This window comes from Mobula birostris, chromosome 16, assembly GCF_030028105.1.
Source record: "Mobula birostris isolate sMobBir1 chromosome 16, sMobBir1.hap1, whole genome shotgun sequence".
Taxonomy (NCBI): Eukaryota; Metazoa; Chordata; class Chondrichthyes; order Myliobatiformes; family Myliobatidae; genus Mobula; species Mobula birostris.
The window spans coordinates 63,457,528-63,484,618 of record NC_092385.1 but is presented as its reverse complement, the minus strand read 5'-3'; the positions used below and the strand labels follow the sequence as shown (position 1 = coordinate 63,484,618).

The window sequence follows — 27,091 nt, the reverse complement described above, 5'->3', positions numbered from 1 at the left end:
AGTTGAAAATCGAGCAAAATGTTCATTGTTTTCCTATGAATGGCAGGATATTCTTCTTTCACAAAAATTCAGAACTTGTCCGGGGGCAGGTCAGTAAATCTAATCTTGAGTGCATGATCAGAGTGCAGCTCACAAAGTTCTTCCTCTTCTCTCAAAGTTAAGTTCTCAGGCTGAGCAGAAGATTCAGAGAAAAAGTCCCTCACCCAGTCATACACTTGTGTTGAAAGGGAGGAAAAATATTATTCAATTTTGTTCTCCAGGTGAATTTCAATAAGACTTGAGACTTTCTGATCCTTCCTCACTCTCAAGCCCAAGCAGCAGTGGAAAAATTTCAAGGTTTCCTTTTGCAGCATGATTTTTTCCAAAGATTCAGTTTCCTTTTAAATCCAAGAATGTTGTCACTTGAAATCAAAATATTTTCTCCAGGGCCTTGCAGAGACTTGTTCAACTGGTTTATATGATGAAAAATGTCTTAAAGTAGGCTAGCTTCTGCAGCCATTCTTCATCTTCAAAGCACTCAGCAAAATCTGGCCTACTCATGAAATTCACCTTTCAGCTCAAACACCCTGTTGAGAACTCTTCCTCTGCTAAGCCATTGGATTTCTGTATGTAGCAGAAGATTGGTTTGCTCTTTGACCATGTATTTACACAGTTTTTTAAACATCCTCGAGTGAACTGGTCTGAAAGCTACTAAATAACTTGCTTCCTGAATCCTCTTACTGACTATGGGGAGTTGGAGAGGTTCCGGCTGCACCACGACCTGATGGGTCGGGAATGCTCGTTGCTCCCAGGTCTTGGGATACCACAGCGTGCACCGTCTCACGGAGGTGCCCATCTGTGATGCTAAAAGTGTTTCTTGTCTGGACTGCTCCTGTACACCCTTCACTTCCTTGCCTTTGTCTGCTGACCAGATTTGCTTTGGCAGTGTGTGTAACTCTCTGGTAGCAGAGGAGGTCCCCAGTGGAAATCTCTTAATACAGGGTCTTTTGCCTGTACATTGGGGACCTGGGGTGGAAGGTGTTGCATCAAGCAGTACCATGCAACAGGTTTTTAAACAGGCTTACTGACAGCCCGTCCACCTGTCCATTCTATGGCCGGGACAAGTCAGTGTACCACGCTGATAAGTAGTGTGAGAGGTTGCAGCCCCTTTTTGAGGCTTTTTGGGGCTGCTGCTCAGGCTTTGGTTGCACTTCAGCCCCGTGCTCCTTACACACGGTCACCCAGTACTGAAGGGGACAGGTCGGGAGGAGGCTCCCCTACTGCGTTGCTCCTGGGCCTGGCCAAGATGGCCATTTACGGGTCCAGACGGCGGAAAATTCGAGGGCTCTGTCAGGGCTGACTGCCTGCCCCCTTCTGACGATACGTTTGTGCCCAGCTGTCTTTGCAGAGAGAGCATGTGGTCACATTGGGCACAGTGGGAGATTTCCAGAAGCAGTGCCTCCCCCAGGGAATTGACTGTTTTACAAACAGCAACGATCAAATTTTAATTTGAATTTATTCACTGTCCTGTAAATACTTAGTTTGTACTTTATGAATTTGTACTTTAAATAAACTTTATGGTTTTGTGAAGAGACAGACTGTTTGCCCATTGTTACACTAGTGCAGTGAAATGACTCAGGAGACTGTCATTCTTCATCATTAACCTTATCAGAGTTGTCCGTAGGCCAAGGTCCAGAATCCTGCTCTTCCCTCTCACACCTCCTCTTCAAAAATCACAACACAGGACTGTCTTCAGAATGATAAGTTCCCTCCAATTATCTACCACACCGGGAGAGGTTGCTTCCTCCCACAAGTCAGTCGGTAGAATGCAAGGGGAAGCTGGGGGAGGTAAATTGGAAGGGAGAGGCTGATGTTACAGCACAAGTTGTGAAAGTCCATTCAATGCTCGCAACATGCACTTCACACTTCTCAACAGCCTACCGTCCTACCTCGCTGCAATGCAACACACCCCATCAACCTACCGTCATCCCTCAGTTCAATACAGCATTCCCCATCAGACTGCCATCCTCCCTCACCGCAACACGACACTCCCCATCAGCGTACCGCCCTCCCTCAGTGTAATACAACACTTCCCATCAGCCTACCGTCCACCCTCAGTGTAATACAACTCTTCCCTTCAGCCTACCATCGTCCCTCAGTGTAATACAACACTCCCCATCAGCCTACCATCCTCCCTCATGGTAACACAATACTCCCCATCAGCCTACCGTCCACCCTCAGTGTAATACAACTCTTCCCTTCAGCTTACCATCGTCCCTCAGTGTAATACAACACTCCCCATCAGCCTACCGTACTCACTCAGTCTAATATAACAGGGGTCCCCAACCATTTTGGCACTGTGGACCGGGTTACTATTGACAACATTTTTGCAGACCGGCCGACCGGAGGGGTGGTGGAAGGGTTGTCAACGGACAAGAGTAACCGTTGTGTTTACCCCGAGAAGACTACCATGACCATGAAGCCTTGCATTGGCACCTGTGTGCGCATGCGTGTGTGTGCTGTATTTTTTTCTACAAATCGTTTTTAGCGATTCTGTTTGGTGGGGGGGGGGCGGTGTTAATCATGACCAGAATACAGAAGATCAGTCAACTATAAGTCACTTTTTAGTGGCTAATACACTCAATTTCGTTTCTAAAAGGGTTTATCTAACAAATTTAATATTAAACACACAGCGCATATTTTCCTCGCATGAATATAGTGATGTCAATTACTGTATAAGTCACTTATAAGTCAATAGCATCATAACATTTTAAGTAACATTTGGATATTAAACACACAGCACATATTTTCCCCGTATGAACATATAAAATCATTGCAACACACCAATACTGCTGAATCAGTGGGAGCCCTGGGCTTGTTTCCCTGCAACAAGACGGTCCCATCGAGGGGTGATGGGAGACAGCGGTACTCGAAGGGGGTTCCTTATGTCCAGTCTATTCCGCAATTTAGTTTTCATTGCATTCATTGCAGAGATATGTTGGAAATGGAAGCAACGTTTTCAGTGCTTTCGTGGCTATCTCAGGATACTCAGCCTTGACTTTGATCCAGAATGCCGGCAGAGATGTTATGTCAAACATACTTTTCAGCCCACCGTCAATTGCAAGCTCGGGGAATTGATCTTCTTCCTGCACTGACATGGATGACGCGTGGGTAATGACCTCGCGTGCGTTCAAGCTCAATAGTGGGTGTGACAGGGAATGAGGAAAGGTGCAGCTGACTCATGTTGTTTCCTCGCGGACCGGTAGCACATGCTTTGCGGCCCGACACCGGTCCGCGGCCCGGTGGTTGGGGACAGCTGTAATATAACACTCCCTATCAGCCTACCGCTGTCCCTCAGTGTAAAACAACACTCTCCATCAGCATACCGTCATCCCTCACTGTAATACAACACTCTCTATCAGCATACCGTCGTCCCTCACTGTAATACAGCACTCCCCATCAGCCTACCATCCTCCCTCAGTGTAATACAACACTCCTCATCAGCCTACCGTCCTCCCTCAGTGTAATACAACACTCCTCATCAGCCTACCGTCCACCCTCAGTGTAATACAACGCTCCTCACCAGCCTACCATCCTCCCTCAGTGTAATACAACACTCCCCATCAGCCTACCATCCTCCCTCAGTGTAATACAACACTCCCCATCAGCCTACCGTCCTCCCTCAGTGTAATACAACACTCCCCATCAGCCTACCATCCTCCCTCAGTGTAATACAGCACTCCCCATCAGCCTACCATCCTCCCTCAGTGTAATACAACACTCCTCATCAGCCTACCATCCTCCCTCAGTGTAATACAACACTCTCCATCAGCCTACCGTCCTCCCTCAGTGTAATACAACACTCTCCATCAGCCTACCGTCCTCCCCCAGTGTAACACAACACTCCTCATCAGCCTACCGTCCTCCCTAAGTATAATACAACACTCCCCCTCAGCCTACCATCGCCCCTGACTGCAATACAACACTCTCCCTCAGCCTACCATCGTCCCTGACTGTAATACAACACTCCCCCTCAGCCTACCATCGCCCCTGACTGTAATACAACACTCCCCCTCAGCCTACCATCGCCCCTGACTGTAATACAACACACCCCATCAGGATACCGTATCCCTCAGTGTAATACAATATTCCCCATCAGCATCCCGTCCTCCCTCAGTCTAATATAACAAGGGTCCCCAGCCTTTTTTGCACCACGGACTGTTTTATTATTGACAATATTCTTGCAGACCGGCCGACCCAGGGTGTGGAGGGGGGGGGAAGGGTTGCCAACGGACAAGAGTAACGGTCAAATACGTTGTGTTTACCCTGAGAAGACTACCATAACCATGAAACACTCAATTTTGTTTCTAAAAGGGTTTATCTAACGAATTTAGTATTAAACACACAGCCCATATTTTCCTCACATTAATATAGTGATGTCAATTACTGTATAAGTCACTTATAAGTCAATAGCATCATAACATTTTAAGTAACGTTTGGATATTAAACACACAGCACATATTTTCCCCATATGAATATATAAAATCATTGCAACAGACCAGTATCGCTGTATCAGTGGGAGCCCTGGGTTTGTTTCCCTGCAACAAGACGGTGCCATCGAGGGGTGATTGGAGACAGCGATACTCCAAGGGGTTCCTTATGTCCAGTCTATCCAACAATTTAGATTTCATTGCATTCATTGCAGAGATATGTTGGAAATGGAAGCAACGTTTTCAGTGATTTCATGGCTATCTCAGGATATTTAGCCTTGACTTAGATCCAGAATACTGGCAGAGATGTTATGTCAAACATACTTTTCAGCCTGCCGTCATTTGCAAGCTCAAGGAGTTGATCTTCCTCCTGCACTGACATGGAAGACGCGTGGGTAATGACCTCGCGTGAGTTCAAGCTCAACAGTGGGCATAACAGGGAATGAGGAAAGGTGCAGCTGACTCATAACACCAAATCATATTGTTTCCTCGCGGCCTGGTAGCACATGCTTTGCGGCCCGACTCCGGGTCGCGGCCCGGTGGTTGGGGACCGCTGTAATATAACATTCCCTATCAGCCTACCGCCATCCCTCTGTGTAATACGACACTCCCCATCAGCCTACCATCCTCCCTCAGTGCAAAACAACACTCCCCATCAGCCTACCATCCTCCCTCAGTGCAAAACAACACTCCCCATCAGCCTACCATCTGCCCTGAGTGTAACAACACTCCCCATCAGCCTACTGTCCTCCCTCACTGCAAAACAACACTCCCCATCAGCCTACCGTCCTCTCTCACTGTAATACAACACTCACAATCAGCCTACCTGTAATATTGATGTGACTTGGACACCGCTGTAGATTGAACAACCACGTTTAGTCAACAGCATTCCATTTTTACTGCTCTACATCCTGACATCATACGCACTCTGACGCTACGAATACTCACACAATACATTACATCCCCTTCCTCAAGACTTTTTTTCACAACACTGTGAATTACCAACACAATGCCTCTAGGTATGCCCTTCTTACAGTGCAACAACCATGACATAGACTAAAAAAATCTTACCTTGTACTGTATTCTGCATTGCATCTTACAATACTAACAGCAGTGTATTTTCTTTTACTAACATAGACTAATAAACCTTTTATTTCACACCTTGGAACTTATGACATGTGTAACTTTGCCTCAAACTGTTTGAGACTGTATGTATGTCTAGTCTCTGTATCGAGCTGGAAGTTTGACTTGTCTCCCAGACCATGTGTGATACAACAGTGACTGTGCTTGTCCTTCATCAGTGTCAGTCTCTCGAGTGACCTCTGTGTCTTTGCGGTCTGCTGCACTCTTGGTGTCATTTATTTCCATGTCTGTATATGTGGAAATGTCCTGTGCATCTGTACATGGAAACTCCCTCTCACCTGTCTTCAGCAGATGCTTCCTGTTCCTCCTGTAGACTCTTCCATCTGGTGTGCGAACTATGAAGGATCTTTGTTGCTGATGTCTGTTCACAATCACAGCTGTTGCCAAGTGTCTCCTCTCTGTATTCTGACATTTTCACCTGTATGCAGATCTGGCAACTGTCTTGTATGTCTGTCATAGTAGCTCTTTTGCTTTATTTGCTTTTACTTTTGCCTGTCATATACTGGAGCATTACCTTCAGGAGTCAGAAGAGTTGTGGATGTTGGCAGTTTGGTCTTCAGATGACGTCCCATCAACAGTTAGGCCGCTAGTGGAGCAAAACAGCTCAAACTTCTGGATCCATATTTTCCAGTTCTCAGAAAGATTACCTTGTAGGCTTAAACTTGACGGTGGCTGTGACTGTGACATCTTTTCCGAGTCTTCTCTTCCTTTTTTTTCGCGATCCCACTTCTGACACCATGTAATATTGAAGTGACTCGGACACTGCTGCAGATTGAACAACCACATTTATTCAACAGACTTCCATTTTGACTTCTCAGCGTCCTGACGTCATATGCACTCTGACGCTACGAATACTCACAGAATACATTACACAACCACCCTCCCTCAGTGTAATACAACACTCCCCATCAGCCTACCGTCCACCCTCAGTGTAATACAACGCTCCTCACCAGCCTACCATCCTCCCTCAGTGTAATAAAACACTCCCTATCAGCCTACCGTCCTCCCTCAGTGTAATACAACACTCCCCATCAGCCTACCATCCTCCCTCAGTTTAATAAAACACTCCCTATCAGCCTACCGTCCTCCCTCAGTGTAATACAGCACTCTCAATCAGCCTATCATACACCCTCAGTGTAATACAACACTCCCCATCAGCGTACCATCCTCCCTCACTGTACTACAATACTCCCCATCAGCGTACCATCCTCCCTCACTGTACTACAATACTCCCTGTCCTCCTACCCTCCTCCCTCAGTGTAATAAAACACTCCCCATCAGCCTACCGTCCACCCTCAGTGTAATACAACACTCCCCATCAGCCTACCATCCTCCCTCAGTGTAATACAGCACTCCCCATCAGCCTACCGTCCACCCTCAGTGTAATACAACACTCCCCATCAGCTTACCATCCTCCCTCAGTTTAATAAAACACTCCCTATCAGCCTACCGTCCTCCCTCAGTGTAATACAGCACTCTCAATCAGCCTATCATACACCCTCAGTGTAATACAACACTCCCCATCAGCGTACCATCCTCCCTCACTGTACTACAATACTCCCTGTCCTCCTACCCTCCTCCCTCAGTGTAATAAAACACTCCCCATCAGCCTACCGTCCTCCCTCAGTGTAATACAACACTCCCCATCAGCCTACCATCCTCCCTCAGTTTAATAAAACACTCCCTATCAGCCTACCGTCCTCCCTCAGTGTAATACAGCACTCTCAATCAGCCTATCATACACCCTCAGTGTAATACAACACTCCCCATCAGCGTACCATCCTCCCTCACTGTACTACAATACTCCCTGTCCTCCTACCCTCCTCCCTCAGTGTAATAAAACACTCCCCATCAGCCTACCGTCCACCCTCAGTGTAATACAACACTCCCCATCAGCGTACCATCCTCCCTCACTGTACTACAATACTCCCCGTCCTCCTACCCTCCTCCCACAGTGTAATAAAACACTCCCCATCAGCCTACCGGCCTCTCTCAGTGTTATACAGTATTCACCAATTATCAACAGCCTGTCGTACTTCACGTCAAAAATTGAGAATAATCACTGTCCAACTGCGGACTGCCATTCTGGGCTGAGAGTGGTAACAGGGCTGCTTGGTTACTGCCCGCCACTGTGTGTGCTATCATCGAGCGCTGCACGAAGTTCAAAAAACAATGTTTTTATTTTTTTTAAATAACCACCTCTTGCGGAACCCCAGTGACCTCTCACAGAACCCAGGTTGAGAAACCCTGATCTAAGTCCTTTTGTTAGCTATCTATTTCCTCAAAGCTACCTTCCCTCCACCTTTCTTCATATCATCTGCAATCTTTGGAATAAAGCCATTAATCCATCATCCAAATCATTGATGGATAACATTAAAAAGAATCGGTTCCAACACATAACCCCTGTGGAAGACCACTGGTCACTGGCAGCTAACAGAAAAAAGCTCCCTTTATCCTCACTCTTTGCCTCCTGCCAGTCAGCCACTGCTTTATCCATGCTAGAAATGCTCTTGTAATACCATGGGCTCAGAGCTTGTTAAGCAGCCTCATGTGTGGCATCTTGTCAAAGACCTTCTGAAAATCCAAGTACACAACATCCACCAATTCTCCCTTGTCTGTCCTACTTGTTATTTGTTCAAAGAATTCCAACAGATTTGTCAGGCAAGATTTTCCCTTGCTGACTTCTGCCTATTTTATCATGTGCCTCAAAGTGCCCTGAGATCTCATCCTTAATAATTGACTCCAACATCTTCCCAACCACTGAGGTCTGACTAACAGACCATAGTTTCCTTCCCTATACCTCTGTCCCTTCTTGAAGAGTGGAGCGACATTTGCAAATTTCTAGTCTTCCAGAACCATTACAGAATCTCGTGATTCTTGAAAGATCGTTACTAATGCCTCCATAATCTCTTCAGCCACCTCTTTGAGAACTCTGTGGGGTGCACCATCGTGTCCAGGTGACTTATCACCCTTCAGATCTTTCAGTTCCCCAAGAACCTTCTCTCTGGTAATGGTAACTTCACACAGTTCAATATCCCTGACACCTGGAACTTTCATCATACCGCTAGTGTCTTCCACAATGAAGACTGATGTAAAATATTTGTTTCATCCACCATTTCCTTGCCCACTATTACTACCTCTCCAGTGTTGTTTTCCAGCGCTGATATCCACTTTTGCCTCTCTTTTCCCCTTATATATCTGAAAACACTTTTGGTATCCCCTTTGATAATATTGGCTAGCTTACTTTCATATTCCATCTTTACCTTCTTAATGACTTTTTAGTTGCCTTCTTTTGGTATTTAAAAGCTTCCTAATCCTCTAACGTTCCACTAATTTTTGCTCTATTATATGCCCTCTCTCTGGCTTTTATGTTGGCTTTGATTTCCCTTGTTAGCCACGGTTGTGTCATCTTTCCTGTAGGATACTTTTTCCTCTTTGGGATGTATATATCCTGCGCCTTTCAAATTACTTCCAGAAATTCCTGTTATTGCTTTTCTGCTATCATCCCTGCCAGTCTTCTTTCAATCAATTCTGGACAACTCCTCTCTCATGTCTCTGTAATTCCCTTTACTCCACTGTAATATTGAAACATTTGACTTTAGCTTCTCCTCAAATTTCAGGGTGAATTTGATCAAATTACCCCAAAAGGTTCTTTTACCTTAAGTGCGTTAATCAATTCTGATTCATTACACAACACCCAACAGAATAGCTGATCACCTAGTGGGCTCAACCATGAGCTCCTCTAAAAAGCCATCTCATAGGCATTCTAGATATTCCCCGTCCTGTAATCCAGCACCAACCTGATTTTCCCAAGCTACCAGCATAGTGAAGTCCCCCAGGACTATTCTAACATTGCCCTTTTGGCATGCATTTTCTCTTTTCTGTTGTAGTTTGTAGATCACATCCTTACTGCCGTTGGAGGGGAATCTGTATATAACACCCATCAAGGTCTTCTTATCCTTGCAGTTCCTTAACTCTATCCACAATGATTCAACACCTTCCAACCCTATGTCACCTTTATCTAATCATTTGATTTCATTTTTACCAGAAGAGCATTTCCTCCCCCTCTGCCTTCCTGTCCTTTGGATACAATGTGAACCCTTTGACATTAAGCTACCAGCAATAATCTTCTTTAAGCCATGATTCAGTGATGCCTACAACATCATACGCGCCAGTTTGTAACTGTGGTACAAGTTCATCTACCTTATTCTGTATACTGCACACATTCAACTATTACATCTTCAGTCCTGTATTCAACCTTTTTGATTTTGTCTCCCTTTAACATTGCAACTGATTCTATTGACTGTAATTTTGCCCTATCAACAGCCTCTCCTCCCTGCACCTTGCCTCTGTTTGTAAACCAGCTACCTCATCTTCTGCACTATCATCCACCTTTCCTATGATACTTCTTGTATTGAAATATACACAGCTCAGGACACTAGTCACAACAAGCCTAACCTTTTGATTCCTAACTTTGTTTGAGGTCTGCCTCCACAACCTCTCCATTAACAGTTCTGGCACTCTGGTTCCCATCCCCCTGCAACTCTAGTTTAAACCCCACTGTGCAGCATTAACAAACCCTCCCGCTAGGATATTAGTCCCCCTCCAGTTCAGGTGTAAACGATCTCTTCTGTACCGGTCCCATCTTCCCTGGAAAAGAAACCAATGATCCAATGATCTTATGCCCTCCCTCCTACACCAACTCCTTAGCCACGTATTAAACTGTATAATCTTCCTAGTTCTGGCCTCACTAGCATGTGGTGTGTGTAGCAAACCTGAGATCACTACTCTGGAGGTACTGCCTTTTTACTTAGCACTCTGTGCAAAACCTCATCACTCATCCTACCCATGTCATTGGTTCCTACATGGACTACGACTTCTGGCTGTTCTCCCTCCCACATATGAATGCTGAGGACCCTACCTGAGATGTCCTGGGCCCTGGCAGCTGGGAGGCAACATACCATCTCCTTGTTGCCCACAGAATCTCCTGTGCATTTCCCTAACTAACAAACCCCCTCTCACCACAGTGTCCCTTTTCTCCCCTCTTCCCTTCTAAGTCACAGAGCCGATGCAGTGCCAGAGACCTGAGTCCACTGTTCGGTTAACCCCCCCACAACAGTATCTAAAGTGATATACCTGTTGTTGAGAGAATGGCCACAGGGGTACTCTGCACTGGCTCCTTAACCCTTTTCCCCTTCCCGACTGTCACTCAGGCTCCTGTGTCCCACGCCTTGGGTGTAACCACCTCTCTATATGTCCTATCTATCTTCCTTTCAGCCTCCGGAATGACCTAGAGTTCACCTAGTTCCAGCTCTAATTCCTTAACGTGGTTTATTAGAATCTGCAACTGGATGCACTTCCTGCAGTTGTAATTGTCAGAGACACTGGAGGGCTCCCTGCCTTCCCACATTCCACAAAAGAAGCATTCAACTATCCTGCCTGGCCTCTCTATTGTCTGAGCTGAGCAGATAGAAAGAAGGAAAGGAGAAAGAAACTTACCCTTGTGTCATGGTCCGGTCAGTTAACTACTCATTTCAGTTAATTTCCTTTTCCCCGTGTTCCAGCGGGCTCCTTGATTAGGGCACCTGATCCTCATTCGAACCGGCAGCATAAAAACTCCAGCTTACAGCTACTCGGGGCTGGTCCGTCACCATAGCCAGGGCGATGATGAATGTTCTGAGCCGCCAAGAATAAGGAACCGTCTTCCAAGCCGCCAAGAATAAGGGACCGTCTTCATGAGCTTCTCCGTGTCAAGATTCACATTGTCTGTGGTTGTTTGTTTTTGTCGTCTCGTGTCCAGCTGAGTGTTGCCGGCCATTTTGCCACTGCTCAGAGCTGAGATTCGAGTGGTCTGTCGTTGTTTTGTCTTGAAGGCTCCAAGTCCCAGTCCAAGTCAAGGTTCCGAGTCCCAGTCCAAGTCAAGGCTCCGAGTCCCAGTCCAAGTCAAGGCTCCGAGTCCCGGTCCAAGTCAAGGCTACGGGTCTCGGTCCAAGTCAAAGCTACCAGTCCCAGTCCAAGTCAAGGCTTCGAGTCCCAGTCCAAGTCAAGGCACCATGTCCAGTCCAAGTCAAGGCTCCGAGTCCCAGTCCAAGTCAAGGCTCCATGTCCAGCTCATGTCCAAGTCCATTCCCGTGTCAAGTCTCTGTGCCTGTGTCCTGCACTTGGGTCCGCTTCCTCCGCTTCCAGTCGCTGCGCATTGCAACACCTTGAGCTTTTCTTTTATTTGATTTCTCTGTGTGAAGCCTCGAAGAGCTAAAGCTCCAAGATCACCACTCTGATTAAGTCCAGTCAGATGATGGTCACTGCACTTGCCCCTGCCTTCCTTTAGTTTGCTCCTGCTAATCAATCCAAAGCGCCAATCGGTTGCTGGTGAAAGATCTATTATGCTGCAGTGACCACTGCTCCCTTTTCTACTCCGGCAGTAGACCTGAGTGAAATCACCTCCTCTCAAAACTTCCAATGTCCGGATTGGTCGCTGGTCAAAGCTCTATTACGCTGCTGTGACCCACCGTTCTCTTTTCTACTCGGGCATTTGACCTGAGTGAAATCACCTCCTCTTAAAACTTCTGACTGGTCGCTAGCCAAAGCTCTATTATAAAAAGAGATGGAGTGCTAAATTGGTCAAGTTCACCTTGTCCAACCCATTTTGTGCCTGATTTGAACAGAGTATACCATGTGACTGTTTATGGTTTCATTCCTCATTATCCCTGAGATCTTCTTCAACCCTTCAACCTCCAGGCGTCTCTAATTCTGTCTTCTTGTACATTTGCAACACAGGGTGACACAGTGGCATAACTGACAGAACTGCATTCTCACAGCATCAGGGACACAGGTTCAAGGCTGTCTGGGTGGAGTTTGCATCCATCTCCTATGACCAAGTGAATTTCTGGGTGCTGCAGTTTCCACCCATATCCCAAAGACACGCAGGTTGCTGGTTTAATGGTTCACATTAATGTGTAGCTGAGCGGTGGAATCTGGGGAGAGTTGACGGCAATTAAAAAAAATTAAAGTAGGATTAGTGTAAATGGTCATTGATGCTATCATGAAATCAGTGGGCCAAAGGATCTTTCCTTTCTGTATGGCTACACTGTAATACATACACATGTACAAAGATATTCTTAGGGTTTTCTTTGTCTCTATGACAATTTTCATCTCTCTGTCACTGGTGACTATATCCCTGCTTAAGTTCCTCAGTTCCCTTTGTACCCTCCTTTCCCTTTAATATACTCCTTGGTCTATCTCTTTATTTTGCCCTGGTTTCTTTTTGGTATCACTTTTAGCTTGAAACCACTTCTGAGAAACACCAGCGCACTTTTACAATACAGATATATCATTGTGCTCTCCTTGCTCTTACCTATTCTCTACCTCATCACACCCAGCAGAGTCCCTGGGCAGCAAAAAGCAGCAGTAACCATGGATAATCTCCTCATCCTGAGAGTCAGATGTGACAACGTAGTTGAGATCAGCTGCTAGTGCTGACCAGGATTTGAAACTGGTAATCAGCAGTTAGTATAACTCCCATTCATGTACATTTTGATGGCAAAAAAAGAACAGTGTCCATATGGTCAGCTCGTACGTCACAGTAGACTCCACACTGTCAGACCAGGACAACACCAGTAATGGTGGATCGGAACACAGTCATGACCTATAAACCTCACCGACTGCAATAATGCCATCAACAATCAAGGCAGCATGTACAGCGCTAAATGATCTGCTGACCAATGACTCCTTGCACTTTCCTTCACAGCAACCTATTTTAATGCCAGCTGTTAGTACAACTCTGGAATTTACCTTTTATGCAGTGGCAACATAATGTGTCTTATGCTGAGGCTTTATAAGACACTAGTCAGGCTGCACTTGGAGTATTGACAACAGTTTTGGGCCCCATATCTCAGAAAGGATGTGCTGTCATTGGAGAGTCCAGAGAAGGTTCACGAGGATGAATCTGGGAATGAAGGGGTTAACATATGAAGCGCATTTGGGCCTGTGCTCACTGGAATTTAGAATGCATGGGGATCTCATTGAAACTGACCAAATGTGAAAGGACTAGATAGGGTGAATGTGGACATGATGCTTCCTATGGTGGGGGTGTGCAGAACTAGAGGACACAGCTTCAAAAATTTAGAACAGAGGTATGGAGTAGTAAATCTGTGGAATGCTCTGCCACAGACTGCGGTGGAGGCCCAAATCCGTGTGTATATTTAAGGCGGAAGTTGATAGTTTCCTGAACAGTCAGGACATTGAAGAATATGGCGAGAAGGCAGGTGTATGGGGTTGAGTGGGATCTGGGATCAGCCATGATGGGATGGTACAGCAGACTCGATGGACTGAATGGCCTAATTCTGCTCCCACATTTTATGGTCTAATATGCTGATTTGTCAGCAACTTTGTCAGCCAACATGTTTCCTTAACCTTCAGAGAAGTTGATTGCAAGAAGAGACTGACTGGTCTGCCTGGGGCTCTTTAGGATGATGTGAAATGACATTGTTGCCAATGTCAATTCCTCGGTGTGCAAGAGTCCAAACACACAACTCAGTGCTAAGTGATACAGAAACAACAGATGGTGCAGAATCTTGAACACTTCTCACTGTACCTTCAACGTTTGACAGATACGTGGACAGGAAAGGTTTAGAGGGATACGGTTCAAATGCAGGCAAATGAGAGTAGCTCAGCTGGACAACTTGGTCAGCATGGAGGAGTTGGGTCATAGAAACATAGAAACATAGAAAATAGGTGCAGGAGTAGGCCATTCGGCCCTTCGAGCCTGCACCGCCATTCAGTATGATCATGGCTGATCATCCAACTCAGAAGCTTGTACCAGCCTTCCCCCCATACCCCCTGACCCCCGTAGCCACAAGGGCCATATCTAACTCCCTCTTAAACATAGCCAATGAACCGGCCTCAACTGTTTCCTGTGGCAGAGAATTCCACAGATTCACCACTCTCTGTGTGAAGAAGTTTTTCCTAATCTCGGTCCTAAAAGGCTTCCCCTTTATCCTCAAACTGTGACCTCTCGTTCTGGACTTCCCCAACATCGGGAACAATCTTCCTGCATCTAGCCTGTCCAATCCCTTTAGGATTTTATATCTTTCAATAAGATCCCCCCTCAATCTTCTAAATTCCAACGAGTATAAGCCTAGTCGATCCAGTCTTTCATCATATGAAAGTCCTGCCATCCCAGGAATCAATCTGGTGAACCTTTTTTGTACTCCCTCTATGGCAAGTATGTCTTTCCTCATATCAGGGGACCAAAACTGCACACAATACTCCAGGTGTGGTCTCACCAAGGCCTTGTACAACTGCAGTAGTACCTCCCTGCTCCTGTACTCGAATCCTCTCGCTATGAATGCCAGCATACCATTTGCCTTTTTCACCACCTGCTGTACCTGCATGCCCACTTTCAATGACTGGTGTATAATGACACCCAGGTCTCGTTGCACCTCCCTTTTTCCTAATCGACCACCATTCAAATAATAATCTGTTTTCCTGTTTTTGCCACCAAAGTGGATAACCTCACATTTATCCACATTAATTTGCATCTACCATGAATTTGCCCACTCACCTAACCTATCCAAGTCACCCTGCATCCTCTTAGCATCCTCCTCACAACTAACACTGCCGCCCAGCTTTGTGTCATCCACAAACTTGGAGATGCTGCATTTAATACCCTCATCTAAGTCATTAATATATATTGTAAACAACTGGGGTCCCAGCACTGAGCCTTGCGGTACCCCACTAGTCACTGCCTGCCATTCTGAAAAGGTCCCGTTTATTCCCACTCTTTGCTTCCTGTCTGCCAACCAATTCTCTATCCACATCAATACTTTACCCCCAATACAGTGTGCTTTAAGTTTGCACACTAATCTCCTGTGTGGGACCTTGTCAAAAGCCTTTTGAAAATCCAACTATACCACATCCACTGGTTCTCCCCAACCACTCTACTAGTTACATCCTCAAAAAATTCTATGAGATTCGTCAGACATGATTTTCCTTTCACAAATCCATGCTGACTTTGTCCGATGATTTCACTGCTTTCCAAATGTGCTGTTATCACATCTTTGATAACTGACTCTAGCATTTTCCCCACCACTGATGTCAGGCTAACCAGTCTATAATTCCCCGGTTTCTCTCTCCCTCCTTTTTTAAAAAGTGGGGTTACATTAGCCACCCTCCAATCCTCAGGAATTAGTCCAGAATCTAAAGAGTTTTGAAAAATTATCACTAATGCATCCACTATTTCTTGGGCTACTTTTTTAAGCACTCTGAGATGCAGACCATCTGGCCCTGGGGATTTATCTGTCTTTAATCCCTTCAATTTACCTAACACCACTTCCTTACTAACATGTATTTCCCTCAGTTCCTCCATCTCACTGGACCCTCTGTCCCCTACTATTTCCGGAAGATTATTTATGTCCTCCTTAGTGAAGACAGAACCAAAGTAGTTATTCAATTGGTCTGCCATGTCCTTGCTTACTATAATCAATTCACCTGTTTCTGTCTGTAGGGGACCTACATTTGTCTTAACCAATCTTTTTCTTTTCACATATCTATGAAAGCTTTTACAGTCAGTTTTTATGTTCCCTTCCAGTTTTCTCTCATAATCTTTTTTCCCCTTCCTAATTAAGCCCTTTGTCCTCCTCTGCTGGACTCTGAATTTCTCCCAGTCCTCAGGTGAGCTGCTTTTTCTGACTAATTTGTATGCTTCTTCTTTGGAATTGATACTATCCCTAATTTCCCTTGTCAGCCACGGGTGCACTACCTTCCCTGATTTATTCTTTTGCCAAAATGGGATGAACAATTGTTGTAGTTCATCCATGCCATCTTCATAGGATCTGTTTCTATGACTGACCAGAGAGAGGCTGCTGTGAACACGGGGTTCCAGATTGGGCAGTGTTCCAACACTTACCTTCAGTAGCACTGAAATGCATATTAACCAAAATATTCCTGAGTGACATTTGAGAGTGTACAAGTGGAAAAAAACACACTGTTCAGGCTTCTGTTTCACAAAGCATTTGGCAACAATTCACCATGTTGGGAAATAACTGTAGGGACACTGTCACATACACAGCAAACAACACAAACACACAACATGAAGGCAGCAAATAGCATATGCCAAATGCCAGCACCACTCTGGGGACCGGATGGGAATCTGCTTTTTCTGAATTGGTCTCCTCCTCTTTGCTCCCTCAAGAATGAATGTGAAGATGAACACAAATCACAGTCCATCAGTAGTGGACTGGTTAGTAGACCTCCTGGTCTTCTTTCTTATATATTTGTACCTGAGACTCTTGCTGCCTCGCTCTACCACGTTCCACATGTTGGACGACCTGCATTGGATGGATTGTCTTATCAAGAGCCCAGATTCAATGTTTCAAATGCACCTTCATTCAACACCTCTTTCCCGATCCTTACCCTTCCTGTGACACAGATCGACAAGCACCAGTGACATTCTGATTCCTAAGCACGTGTCAAAATCCTCATCTGTGCTTATGGGGTAGCCCATTTAGTTATGGTGAGCACTAACTTCCATGGTGCCAGAAGCAACTACGGGGGTACTACCAGGCACCTCCATTCTGCCTGTTGTCTTCCTTCTAGATTCAGAAGCTCTGCCACAGAGGATGGGCAACTCAGCACAGCAGGAACTAAATCTTCATGGTCTGTGTGGGTTGGCCACTCACTGTAAGGGCAAGGACTTTGATGCTTTATTTGGACTACGGAAAGGTGGGGTGGGGAAGGAAGGCTGGGATGACGGTCTATTGAATTACCTTGCCCCACGAAGCTATCAGCTCCTATCAAGAAGTTAGTAAAGTGGCCTGCTCCTTCGTTCCCTGTCTCCCACACCACACTGAGACAAGACCTCTTACAGCACCAAAGACAGAGAAATTACAGCCGAAAGTTGAATGTCAAACATGCAACGAATATTCAACTTCTGGACTTACATCAGATGTTCCTGCTTTTGCATCAAAGTATAAAACGTCTCGTTCCTAAAAAAAATATAAGAATAAATAAAAAAAAGGCTTCAGATTAGTGTGTCCTTGACCAGTAGCCAATATTCAATTTGGCAACGGTTCTACAGATCAGATGCTTTTCCCTGAGGTGGCTGCATCTTCTGGTATGGTTCACCATTCTGTCAGACCTCTCTAACTCAACTTTGCCTTGTGATCAGTCTTTCTCAGAGTCACAAACTAGACTAAATTCCTCTTCTATTGGTCACTCCATCCTGAATGTTTAAACTGTTTACTTTCGAAACAAAATTGCCTTTCACAGGATAATCAGCACCCTGCAACCAGAACAGCAGTAAATAGACACACGTGGGCTTGTGCTGGTATTGCCAAGGCAACTAGTGTCTTACATGGATATGTCTACTTTACACTAAATCATATCTCATTTATGTTGGAACACTAGTTTTCTGCTGTTATGATTTGGCAATGTTCCAATGCATGGATTGTGCCCGATATTAATGTGTAACATTCACACATGCTTCAAGTAAACATTGCCAAATTCCCTTTTCTGGGTGTTGGAAGACCAATGTTATTCTTTAGTTATGGCCTGTTCCTTCACAGTCTCAAAGTCTAACTGCAATAATTAGGATTATTTGATATTGGTTAGTGATTGTGCAGATTAGCTTGTGCTTGCAAACTCCTGGATGATACAGCAGGATTCCTGAGTGAAAGAGTCCTGGTAGGGTTAATGTATATGTGTGAGTGCGTGTGTGTGTGTGTGTGTGTGTGTGTGTGTGTGTGTGTGTGTGTGTGTGTGTGTGTGTGTGTGTGTGTGTGTGTGTGTGTGTGTGTGTGTGTGTGTGTGTGTGTGAACAATGTTAGCATATTAGGTTCCCTCAGCATAAACATATGACCTGACCTCTCATTAGAGATGAGGGGTAACATGTTTAGGGGTAACATGAGGGGGAACTTCTTTACTCAGAGAGTGGTGGTTGTGTGGAACGAGCTTCCAGCAAGAGTGGTTGAGGCAGGTTCGATGTTGTCGTTTAAGGTTAAATTGGATAGATATATGGACAGGAAAGGAATGGAGGGTTATGGGCTGAGTGCAGGTCGGTGGAACTAGGTGAGAGTAAGAGTTCAGCAAGGACTAGAAGGGCGGAGATGGCCTGTTTCCATGCTGTAATTGTTATATGGTTATAGTTTCCTTGGTGCATGTGTTGGGTTCCCTCAGCGTGAATGCATCAGACTTCCTGAAGCGTGTTTTTACAACTTGCCTCTGTGAGTGGATCAAGTGACAGCATTGCAAATGTTGTGAGTGTGGATTTGGGGAGTGCAAGAAGCAGGAGGGTGCACACACAGTTCGTGTTTAATTTGTGGAAAATGGTGAGTTTGAAATTATTAAATACCCTCATGAAATTCTTTAGAACCATGTGAGGAAGACAGCTTTTCAATAAAAGGTTTTAATTTAGTCAGATTCTAATAGGATAGGGTTTCTGAAGGTGCAGAGATCTGATTCAATGAACCAGCACTTCATTAAAAAAGTAGTGGCATATTTATGAAGAACTGTGTGAGAATGTTAAACTCAACCAAGCAAATCTGACAGAGAAGATCAGAGTTCCTTATAGAGGACACCAGAAAAACCCTGTCTCATTATTAATTTTAACAGTAATTCAAATTAGTTTCAAAGTTCCAAACACACAAGAAAAATAGGAGTACTGTACACGGTGAATGCAGATAGGTGCCATTTTCAACCGATGTCAAAGCCAAAACACAGCAGGAAAAGCTGAATGAATGACAACTGCAAATAATCAGTAAGATACCTCGAATATTATCCCCAAGTATCCCTACACAATGCGCCCACATATAATGATCATCACCCCCAGGCATATATCAGTCATATCCACAATCTAATCATGGAAACAACACCACATAATTACCGACGCACTCACCACATAATCACCGACACACCCACCACATAATCACTGACACACTCACCACATAATCACCAACAAACCCACCACATAATCACCGACACACCCACCACATAATCACTGACACACTCACCACATAATCACCAACAAACCCACTACATAATCACCGACACACTCACCACATAATCACCGACACACTCACCACATAATCACCGACACACCCACCACATAATCACTGACACAACCACCACATAATCACTGTCACACCCACCACATAATCACAGACACACTCACCACATAATCACTGTTAAACTCACCACATAATCACCAACACACCCACCACATAATCACTGACACACTCACCACATAAACACCAACAAACCCATCACATAATCACTGACACACTCACCACATAATCACCGACACACTCACCACATAATCACCAACAAACCCACTACATAATCACCGACACACTCACCATATAATCACTGACACACTCACCACATAATCACCGACACACCCACCACATAATCACCGACACACTCACCACATAATCACTGACACACTCACCACATAATCACCAACAAACCCACTACATAATCACCGACACACTCACCACATAATCACTGACACACTCACCACATAATCACCGACACACTCACCACATAATCACTGACACAACCACCACATAATCACTGTCACACCCACCACATAATCACAGACACACTCACCACATAATCACTGTTAAACTCACCACATAATCACCAACACACTCACCAGATAATCACTGTTACATTCACCACATAATCACTGACACACTCACCACATAACCACCAACAAACCCAACACGTAATCACTGACACACTCACCAGATAATCACTGTTACACTCACCAGATAATCACTGTTACACTCACCGCATAATCACTGTCACACCCACCACATAATCACTGTTAAACTCACCACATAATCACCAACACACTCACCACATAATCACTGACACACTCACCACGTAATCACTGACACACTCACCTCATATCACTGACACACTCATCTCATATCACTGACACACTCACCTGTAATCACTGCAAAACTCACCACATAATCACTGATATGCCCCCATATGTTCACTGACGCACCTAAATATGTCATTGACACACCTGCCATGTAAGTACAGACACACGCAGTTTTATTCATTAATATATTCTGCATAAAGTCATTGATATAGTCATGTGTAATCACCAAAGAGTGCGTAATATAATCAGGATATCCACCGTATCATTAATATATATACCATATAATTGACATAATCACTATATATCCTCCACACATACATCATGACATCCTTGATATAATAGCAAAGCATCCAGCAAAACCCGTGTACATTCACAGTTGACACCATGCAACCTGTGTATTTTATTTGCAATTCACCTAAATATTCATCATGTTCTAAATAAACTAACAAGCTAATGCATCGAAAGTCTAGCTTATTGCCAGTGTGAAACTACCATCCCGAACACTGCTCAAACATCAGAGGCAGAGGAAGATGTTTCAGCCATGTTTATCTTCGATAAGGACACATCTGAAATACATATGATAGGCAGGAGCTTGTAGGTGATAGATGGAACCAAGATGGATGATGAACAGCTGAACCATGCTGGGAAGAAGAGAGGTCAAGAGAGAGGCTGGAAGATAATATTGGATTAGGGTGTAACTTTCCTATGCTTGCCTGTATTTTAAATAATCACCTACATACTGTACATGTAATTGTTCAGTGAATTTTCCAGTAATTATGGTACAGCTGCTTCTGTATTTTTCTAGAAACTTCTTATTTTTCAGTCGCAAGTGTCACACCACATGAAACCTGCAATTTAATAGGTTCATTTTTCTCACTGGAATTTGCTGTTATCCCTAGTCCGGTCTGAGAAGACCATGACTATTTATTCATCCTGCCTTTTCTTTGTTTTCTCAATGTTTCTCCTTCTTTGCCTTCTTTACTCTCGTAAGGCTTAATAAAATGGCTGGAAGCAACAAGTTTGTGCCTCTTGCTTGACTTCCAAAGAATCTTTGGATCACAAAAGCATTAGGATCCAACAGTAACGAGTAGAAACAAGAGGGTGGAAATTGTTAAGGTGATAAGTGGAATGAGATAAGGAAGGAATGATGGACAGACGGAACTAATTGGGGGAGAGGTAAGAGAGAAGGAGGTGTGGTGTGTGGATGATGGGAGCTGGCAACAGGTTGGGGACAGTAATGAAACTCAGTAAAGTGGGAGGGGTGCAGTATTGCAGGGTGGGGGAGACCAGAAGAAGAGAGAAAGGAGCACAGGAAGTGCATGGTAGTAAGATTTGAACTCACTGCTAGTCTACAGTTCTCTGCCCATTAGTCAACCACCATATAGCAGACAAAGATGAGGAGGAATGAAAAAGAGGGAAAGAAGAAAGGAGGAGGGGAGCAAGAATAGGAGCAACCGAGGAGATGAAGTTAGGAAAGTGTCTGATGGATATTGAATAATACTGTCCTTGCCCAGCTAATATTTGGTTAAAGGTAGCGCAGAAGGCTGCACAAGGTTATGGAAATCTAGAATTTAACAAATCCTCCCAAATACTTTATATTTTATTGTCGCCAAACAATCGGTACTAGAACATACAATCATCACAGCGATATTTGATTCTGCGCTTCACTCTCCCTGGTTTACAAATATTAAATATTAAAAATATTAAAAATAGTTAAAATTGGTAAATATTTAAAATTTTAAATTATAAATCATAAATAGAAAATAGAAAAATGGGAAGTAAGGTAGTGCAAAAAAACTGAGAGGCAGGTCTGGATATTTGGAGGGTACGGCCCAGATCTGGGTCAGGATCCATTCAGCAGTCTTATCACAGTTGGAAAGAAGCTGTTCCCAAATCTGGCCGTACGAGTCTTCGAGCTCCTGAACCTTCTCCCGGAGGTAAGAGGCACGAAAAGTGTGTTGAAATAAAGTCAAATGAAATTGTCAAAACTGGGTTTGCAAATTTAATTTATTCAAAGGAAGTAAGAGTTGTGGAACTAAGGTGAATAGGTGACTTGAGGCTAGAAAACAGCAATAGTCCAGATGAGTGATCTTCGGGTTCATACAGCTTCCTCCAGATCTCAGGTCCCTCCAACTATACCCAGACAAATACTTTCTGGGAATGTATGAATTGTGTTTGATGTTTGTAGATGGTATGTGGCAGCAATTCAAAAAGTGAAAGAATGCAACAGCATCTAATAGTTTCCATGCAGATTATTGAAGATTAAAAATATTTACATTCAATGCACTCTTTAGACATCCTATCACATAGGCACAGAGGACAGTCCTGTATTGAGCTGGGTTTTAGAAGAGCTTTTGTTGCCCAATACAGGAATGATGTTTTATCAGACATTTAAGTGCAGATTGCTTTGAAGTGGACTTTATTTAGTGAATGTTTTAGATACTTTAAACATTGTGTGCCACACTGAACAATGTAGAGAAACAAAACAAGGACAGTTTACTGTCCTTTTGCACCGATCTACAGCAGTAATCTCAAAACATCTAGGAAAACACTGTCCTTATACAATTGGAGAAGAGGGTTGCTTGTGTGAGCATGCTCTTCTTGGACTACAGTTCAGCATTCAACACCATAATTCCCTCCAGGCTCGACAAGAAGCTCTGAGACCTCGGCCTTTATCCTTCCTTGAGCAGCTGGGTCCTGGACTTCCTGTCAGAGCACCGGCAGGTGGTAAGAGTAGGCTCCCTCACCTCTGCCCCTCAGGGCTGTGTACTAAGCTCCCTCCTTTACTCTCTGTATACCCATGACTGTGTCATCACCCACAGCTCCAATCTGCTAATTAAATTTGCTGACAACACTACAGTGATTGGCCTAATCTCAAAGCCGACAGCTACAGAGAGGAAGTCATCACCCTGACACAGTGGTGTCAAGATAACAACCTCTCTCTCAATGTCACAAAAACAAAGGAGCTGGTTGTGGAAAACAGGAGGAATGAAGACAGGCTAACTCCTATTGACATGAATAGATATGGGGTGGAGAGGGTGAACAGCTTTAAGTTCCTCGGCATAAACATCAGCGAGGATCTCACATGGTCTGTACACACCGGCTGTGTGGTAAAAAAGGCACAATAGTGCTCCTTTCACGTCAGACAGTTTGGTATGCCCCCTCCCAAATTCTAAGAACTTCCTCATTTTTAAAATCTTTTTATTGATACATAATCTTCTACAGCTTTAAAATGGTACAAGATTTCAGCAAGTTGATATAAATACAGTTAATAAAGCTGAAGAAAAAAAACTTATCATATATTATTCAAAAAAGGATAATATATGATAATGAAAAAAAATTTAAAAGAAAAGAAGGAAAAAGAGAACCCCAACTACTAAAAGAAAAAAACCCAGTAACTACAAGAGAAAGAAAAAAGAAAAAAGAAGAAAAAAAGAGAGAAAAAAATACATCTTACAATCATCTATATATATAAAGAAGAAAAATCATCAACCGCCAATTCACATTTATATAAAATAAGATTGAAAGAAAACCATATAAATTAATTCAAATTAAATGATAATATTTGGCAAAAGAGTCCCATCTTCTCTCAAAATTGAATCGAGGATCAGAAGTTCTACTTCAAATTTTTTCCAAGCTAAGACATAACATTACTTGGGAAAACCATTGAATTATTATAGGGACAGAGGTATCTTTCCATTTCAATAAAATAGCCCTTCTTGCCAACAATGTGACAAATGCAATTACGTGTTGGTCTGAAGATGAAATACCCTGAATATGATGCAGAACTATTCCAAATAAGACAGTCAAAGTATTAGGCTGTAAATTAATTTTCAGAGCTTTAGAAATTGTAGACAATAAAGATTTCCTAAAAGATTTTAATGAAGAACATGACCAGAACATATGTGACAAAATGGCTACTTCAGTTTTACACCCATCACAATAGTTGTCTATGTTAGGAAATATTTTGGATAGTCTCTCCAAACCAGCTTGGATTGATTTGGAATTAAAAGCTATCAAACAATTTCATTTAACCTCATTATTAGGAGCTCCATTACCAACTTGCTAAAATTCCAGATCTAAATCTCTACCCTGTTATTAAACAGTCCTTATGGATTTGGTTTCAGTTTCACAACTCTTTTAATTTTAAACAATTTAAATTGTCTGGCTCTTTATACCAAAATTTTCTTTTTAAACCTTCAATCACCGATCCCATTTTTCTCTTATGGAGAAATAATAGGATCTGCTCTTTTGCAGATTTATTTTGTGGTGGTCGATTGATGACTTTTGAAGAGTTAATTAGCAAATATTCTCTCTCTCAGACACACTTCCTGCAATATTTTCAGGTTAGACATTTTTTACAAAAATACTTATCTAAGTTTCCATATATGCAAGAATCTGATTTGTTAGATACTATTTTAAATATGAATCCTTTAGTGAGAGGTTCCATTGGAAGAATTTATAATTTATTTTTACTACAAAAAGATAACCTCTCACTAACAAGATTAGGAGAGAAAACTTAATATGACCCTTGTTAATGAAGATTGGTTGCGAGTTTTGAAAATGATCAATTATTCTTCAATATGTGCCAATCACTGTTTAATTCAATTTAAAATTGTTCACTGTTATTATTTAACAAAGGAGAGACTATCCAAAATATTTCCTAACATAAACAACTATAGGTGTAAAACTAAGAACTTTCTATGGGGGCACAATTGAGAACATCCTGACTGGTTGCATCACTGCCTGGTATGGGAACTGTACTTCTCTCAATCACAAGACTCTGCAAAGTATGGTGCAGGCAGCTCAGCGCATCTGTACATAGACAGGTGTGTAAAAAGGGCCCAAAGGATCATTGGAGACCTAAGTCACCTCAACCACAAACTGTTTCAGCTGCTACCATCTGGGAAACGGTACCACAGCATAAAAGCCAAGACATCTTCTTCCACCATAGTCATACTTTATTGATCCTGAGGGAAACTGGTTTTCTTTACAGTTGCACCATAAATAATTAAATAGTAATAAAACCATAAATAGTTAAATAGTAATATGTAAATTATGCCAGAAAATAAGTCCAGGACCAGCCTATTGGCTCAGGGTGTCTGACCCTCCAAGGGAGGAGTTGTAAAGTCTGATGGCCACAGGCAGGAATGACTTCCTATGACGCATCTGGTGGTTGCATCTCGGTGGAATGAGTCTCTGGCTGAAAGTACTCCTGTGCCCAACCAGTCCATTATGTAGTGGATGGGAGACATTGTCCAAGATGGCATGCAACTTGGACAGCATCCTCTTTTCAGACACCACTGTCAGAGAGTCTAGTTCCATCCCCACAACATCACCGGCTTTACAAATGAGTTTGTTGATTCTGCTGGTGTCTGCTACCCTCAGCCTGCTGCCCCAGCACACAACAGCAAACACGATCGCACTGGCCACCACAGACTCGTAGAACATCCTCAGCATCGTCCAGCAGATGTTAAAGGAGGATGTTCTGTGAGTCTGTGGTGGCCAGTGCGATCATGTTTGCTGTTGTGTGCTGGGGCACCAGGCCATCAGACTGCTTAATTCATGTCTGTGTAACTGTATTTCTATGTTATATTGACTATCCTGTTGTACATGCTATTTATTATAAATTACTATAATTGCAGATTGCACATTTAGACGGAGACATAACATAAAGATTTTTACTCCTCATGTATATGAAGGATGTAAGTAATAAAGTCAATTCAATTCAATTCAAAATATGGTTCTCAGTAACTGAAGGTTTTCACAGGAGAACAAAGATATACAGGGGGTTAATGAAGATGATGCAAGATGTTAAAGGCAACAGAAGAAAAAATGAACCATGTATCAAAGCACATGCTTTGGATACTGTTGGGGTTGGGTGGTGGGGGGTTGCAATGACCTAGCAGTCACAGAGTCAGGTCTCTGCACTGGGTCTTCACTCTGAGAGTGGTGAGAGTGAGGAATGAGCTGCCAGCACAAGTGGTGGATGCAGATTTGATTTCAACATTTAAGAGAAATTTGGATAGGTATATGGATGGGAGGGGTATGGAGGTCGATGGGGCTAGGCTAACTAATGGTTCAGCATGGACTAGATGAGTGGAAGGTGCTATTTTTGTGCTGTCGTGTTGTTACTGCTTTTCTTTGTGGGTCTTGTTCCTTTTATATCAGGAACAAGGCCCACACTCCCTCAAAGTTCCATCTCAAAGTTCAAAGTAAGTTTGTTTTCAAAGTACATGTCACCATATACAACCCTGAGATTCTTTATATTTATTCACAGTAAATATAAAGAAACACAATAGAATGAATGAAAAACTATACATGACAGAAATGGACAAACAACAACAAACAATGCAAATACAAAAAGAAAAGAAAAAAATTAATAGTAATAATAAACAAATAAGCAACAGATATCAGGAACGTGAGTTGTAGCATCTTTAAAAATGAGTTTATAGGTTGTGCAATCAGTTCAATGTTGGAGTTATCCACTCTGGTTCAAAAGCCTGATGGTTGAGGGGTAATAACTGTTCCTGAACCTGGCGATGTGGAACTTGAGGCTCTTGTACCTCCTTCCTGATGGCAGCACTGAGAA

The 27,091-nt window shown here is 43.4% G+C and overlaps 1 protein-coding gene across 8 annotated transcripts in view; it reads right to left on the bottom strand.

The window, feature by feature from the left end:
• Positions 1 to 27,091, bottom strand: part of LOC140211181 (voltage-dependent calcium channel subunit alpha-2/delta-2-like) — a 1,200,890-nt gene that overhangs the window by 385,090 nt on the left and 788,709 nt on the right. For 7 of the 8 annotated variants that reach the window (XM_072280736.1, XM_072280740.1, XM_072280737.1 and 4 more), the window contains one exon: positions 17,552 to 17,596. The exons of the other annotated variant lie outside the window; for it this stretch is intronic. In XM_072280736.1, coding sequence (XP_072136837.1) covers positions 17,552 to 17,596 — 45 coding nt within the window. The remainder of the gene's footprint in view (positions 1 to 17,551; positions 17,597 to 27,091) is intronic. 8 annotated transcript variants of the gene reach the window in all.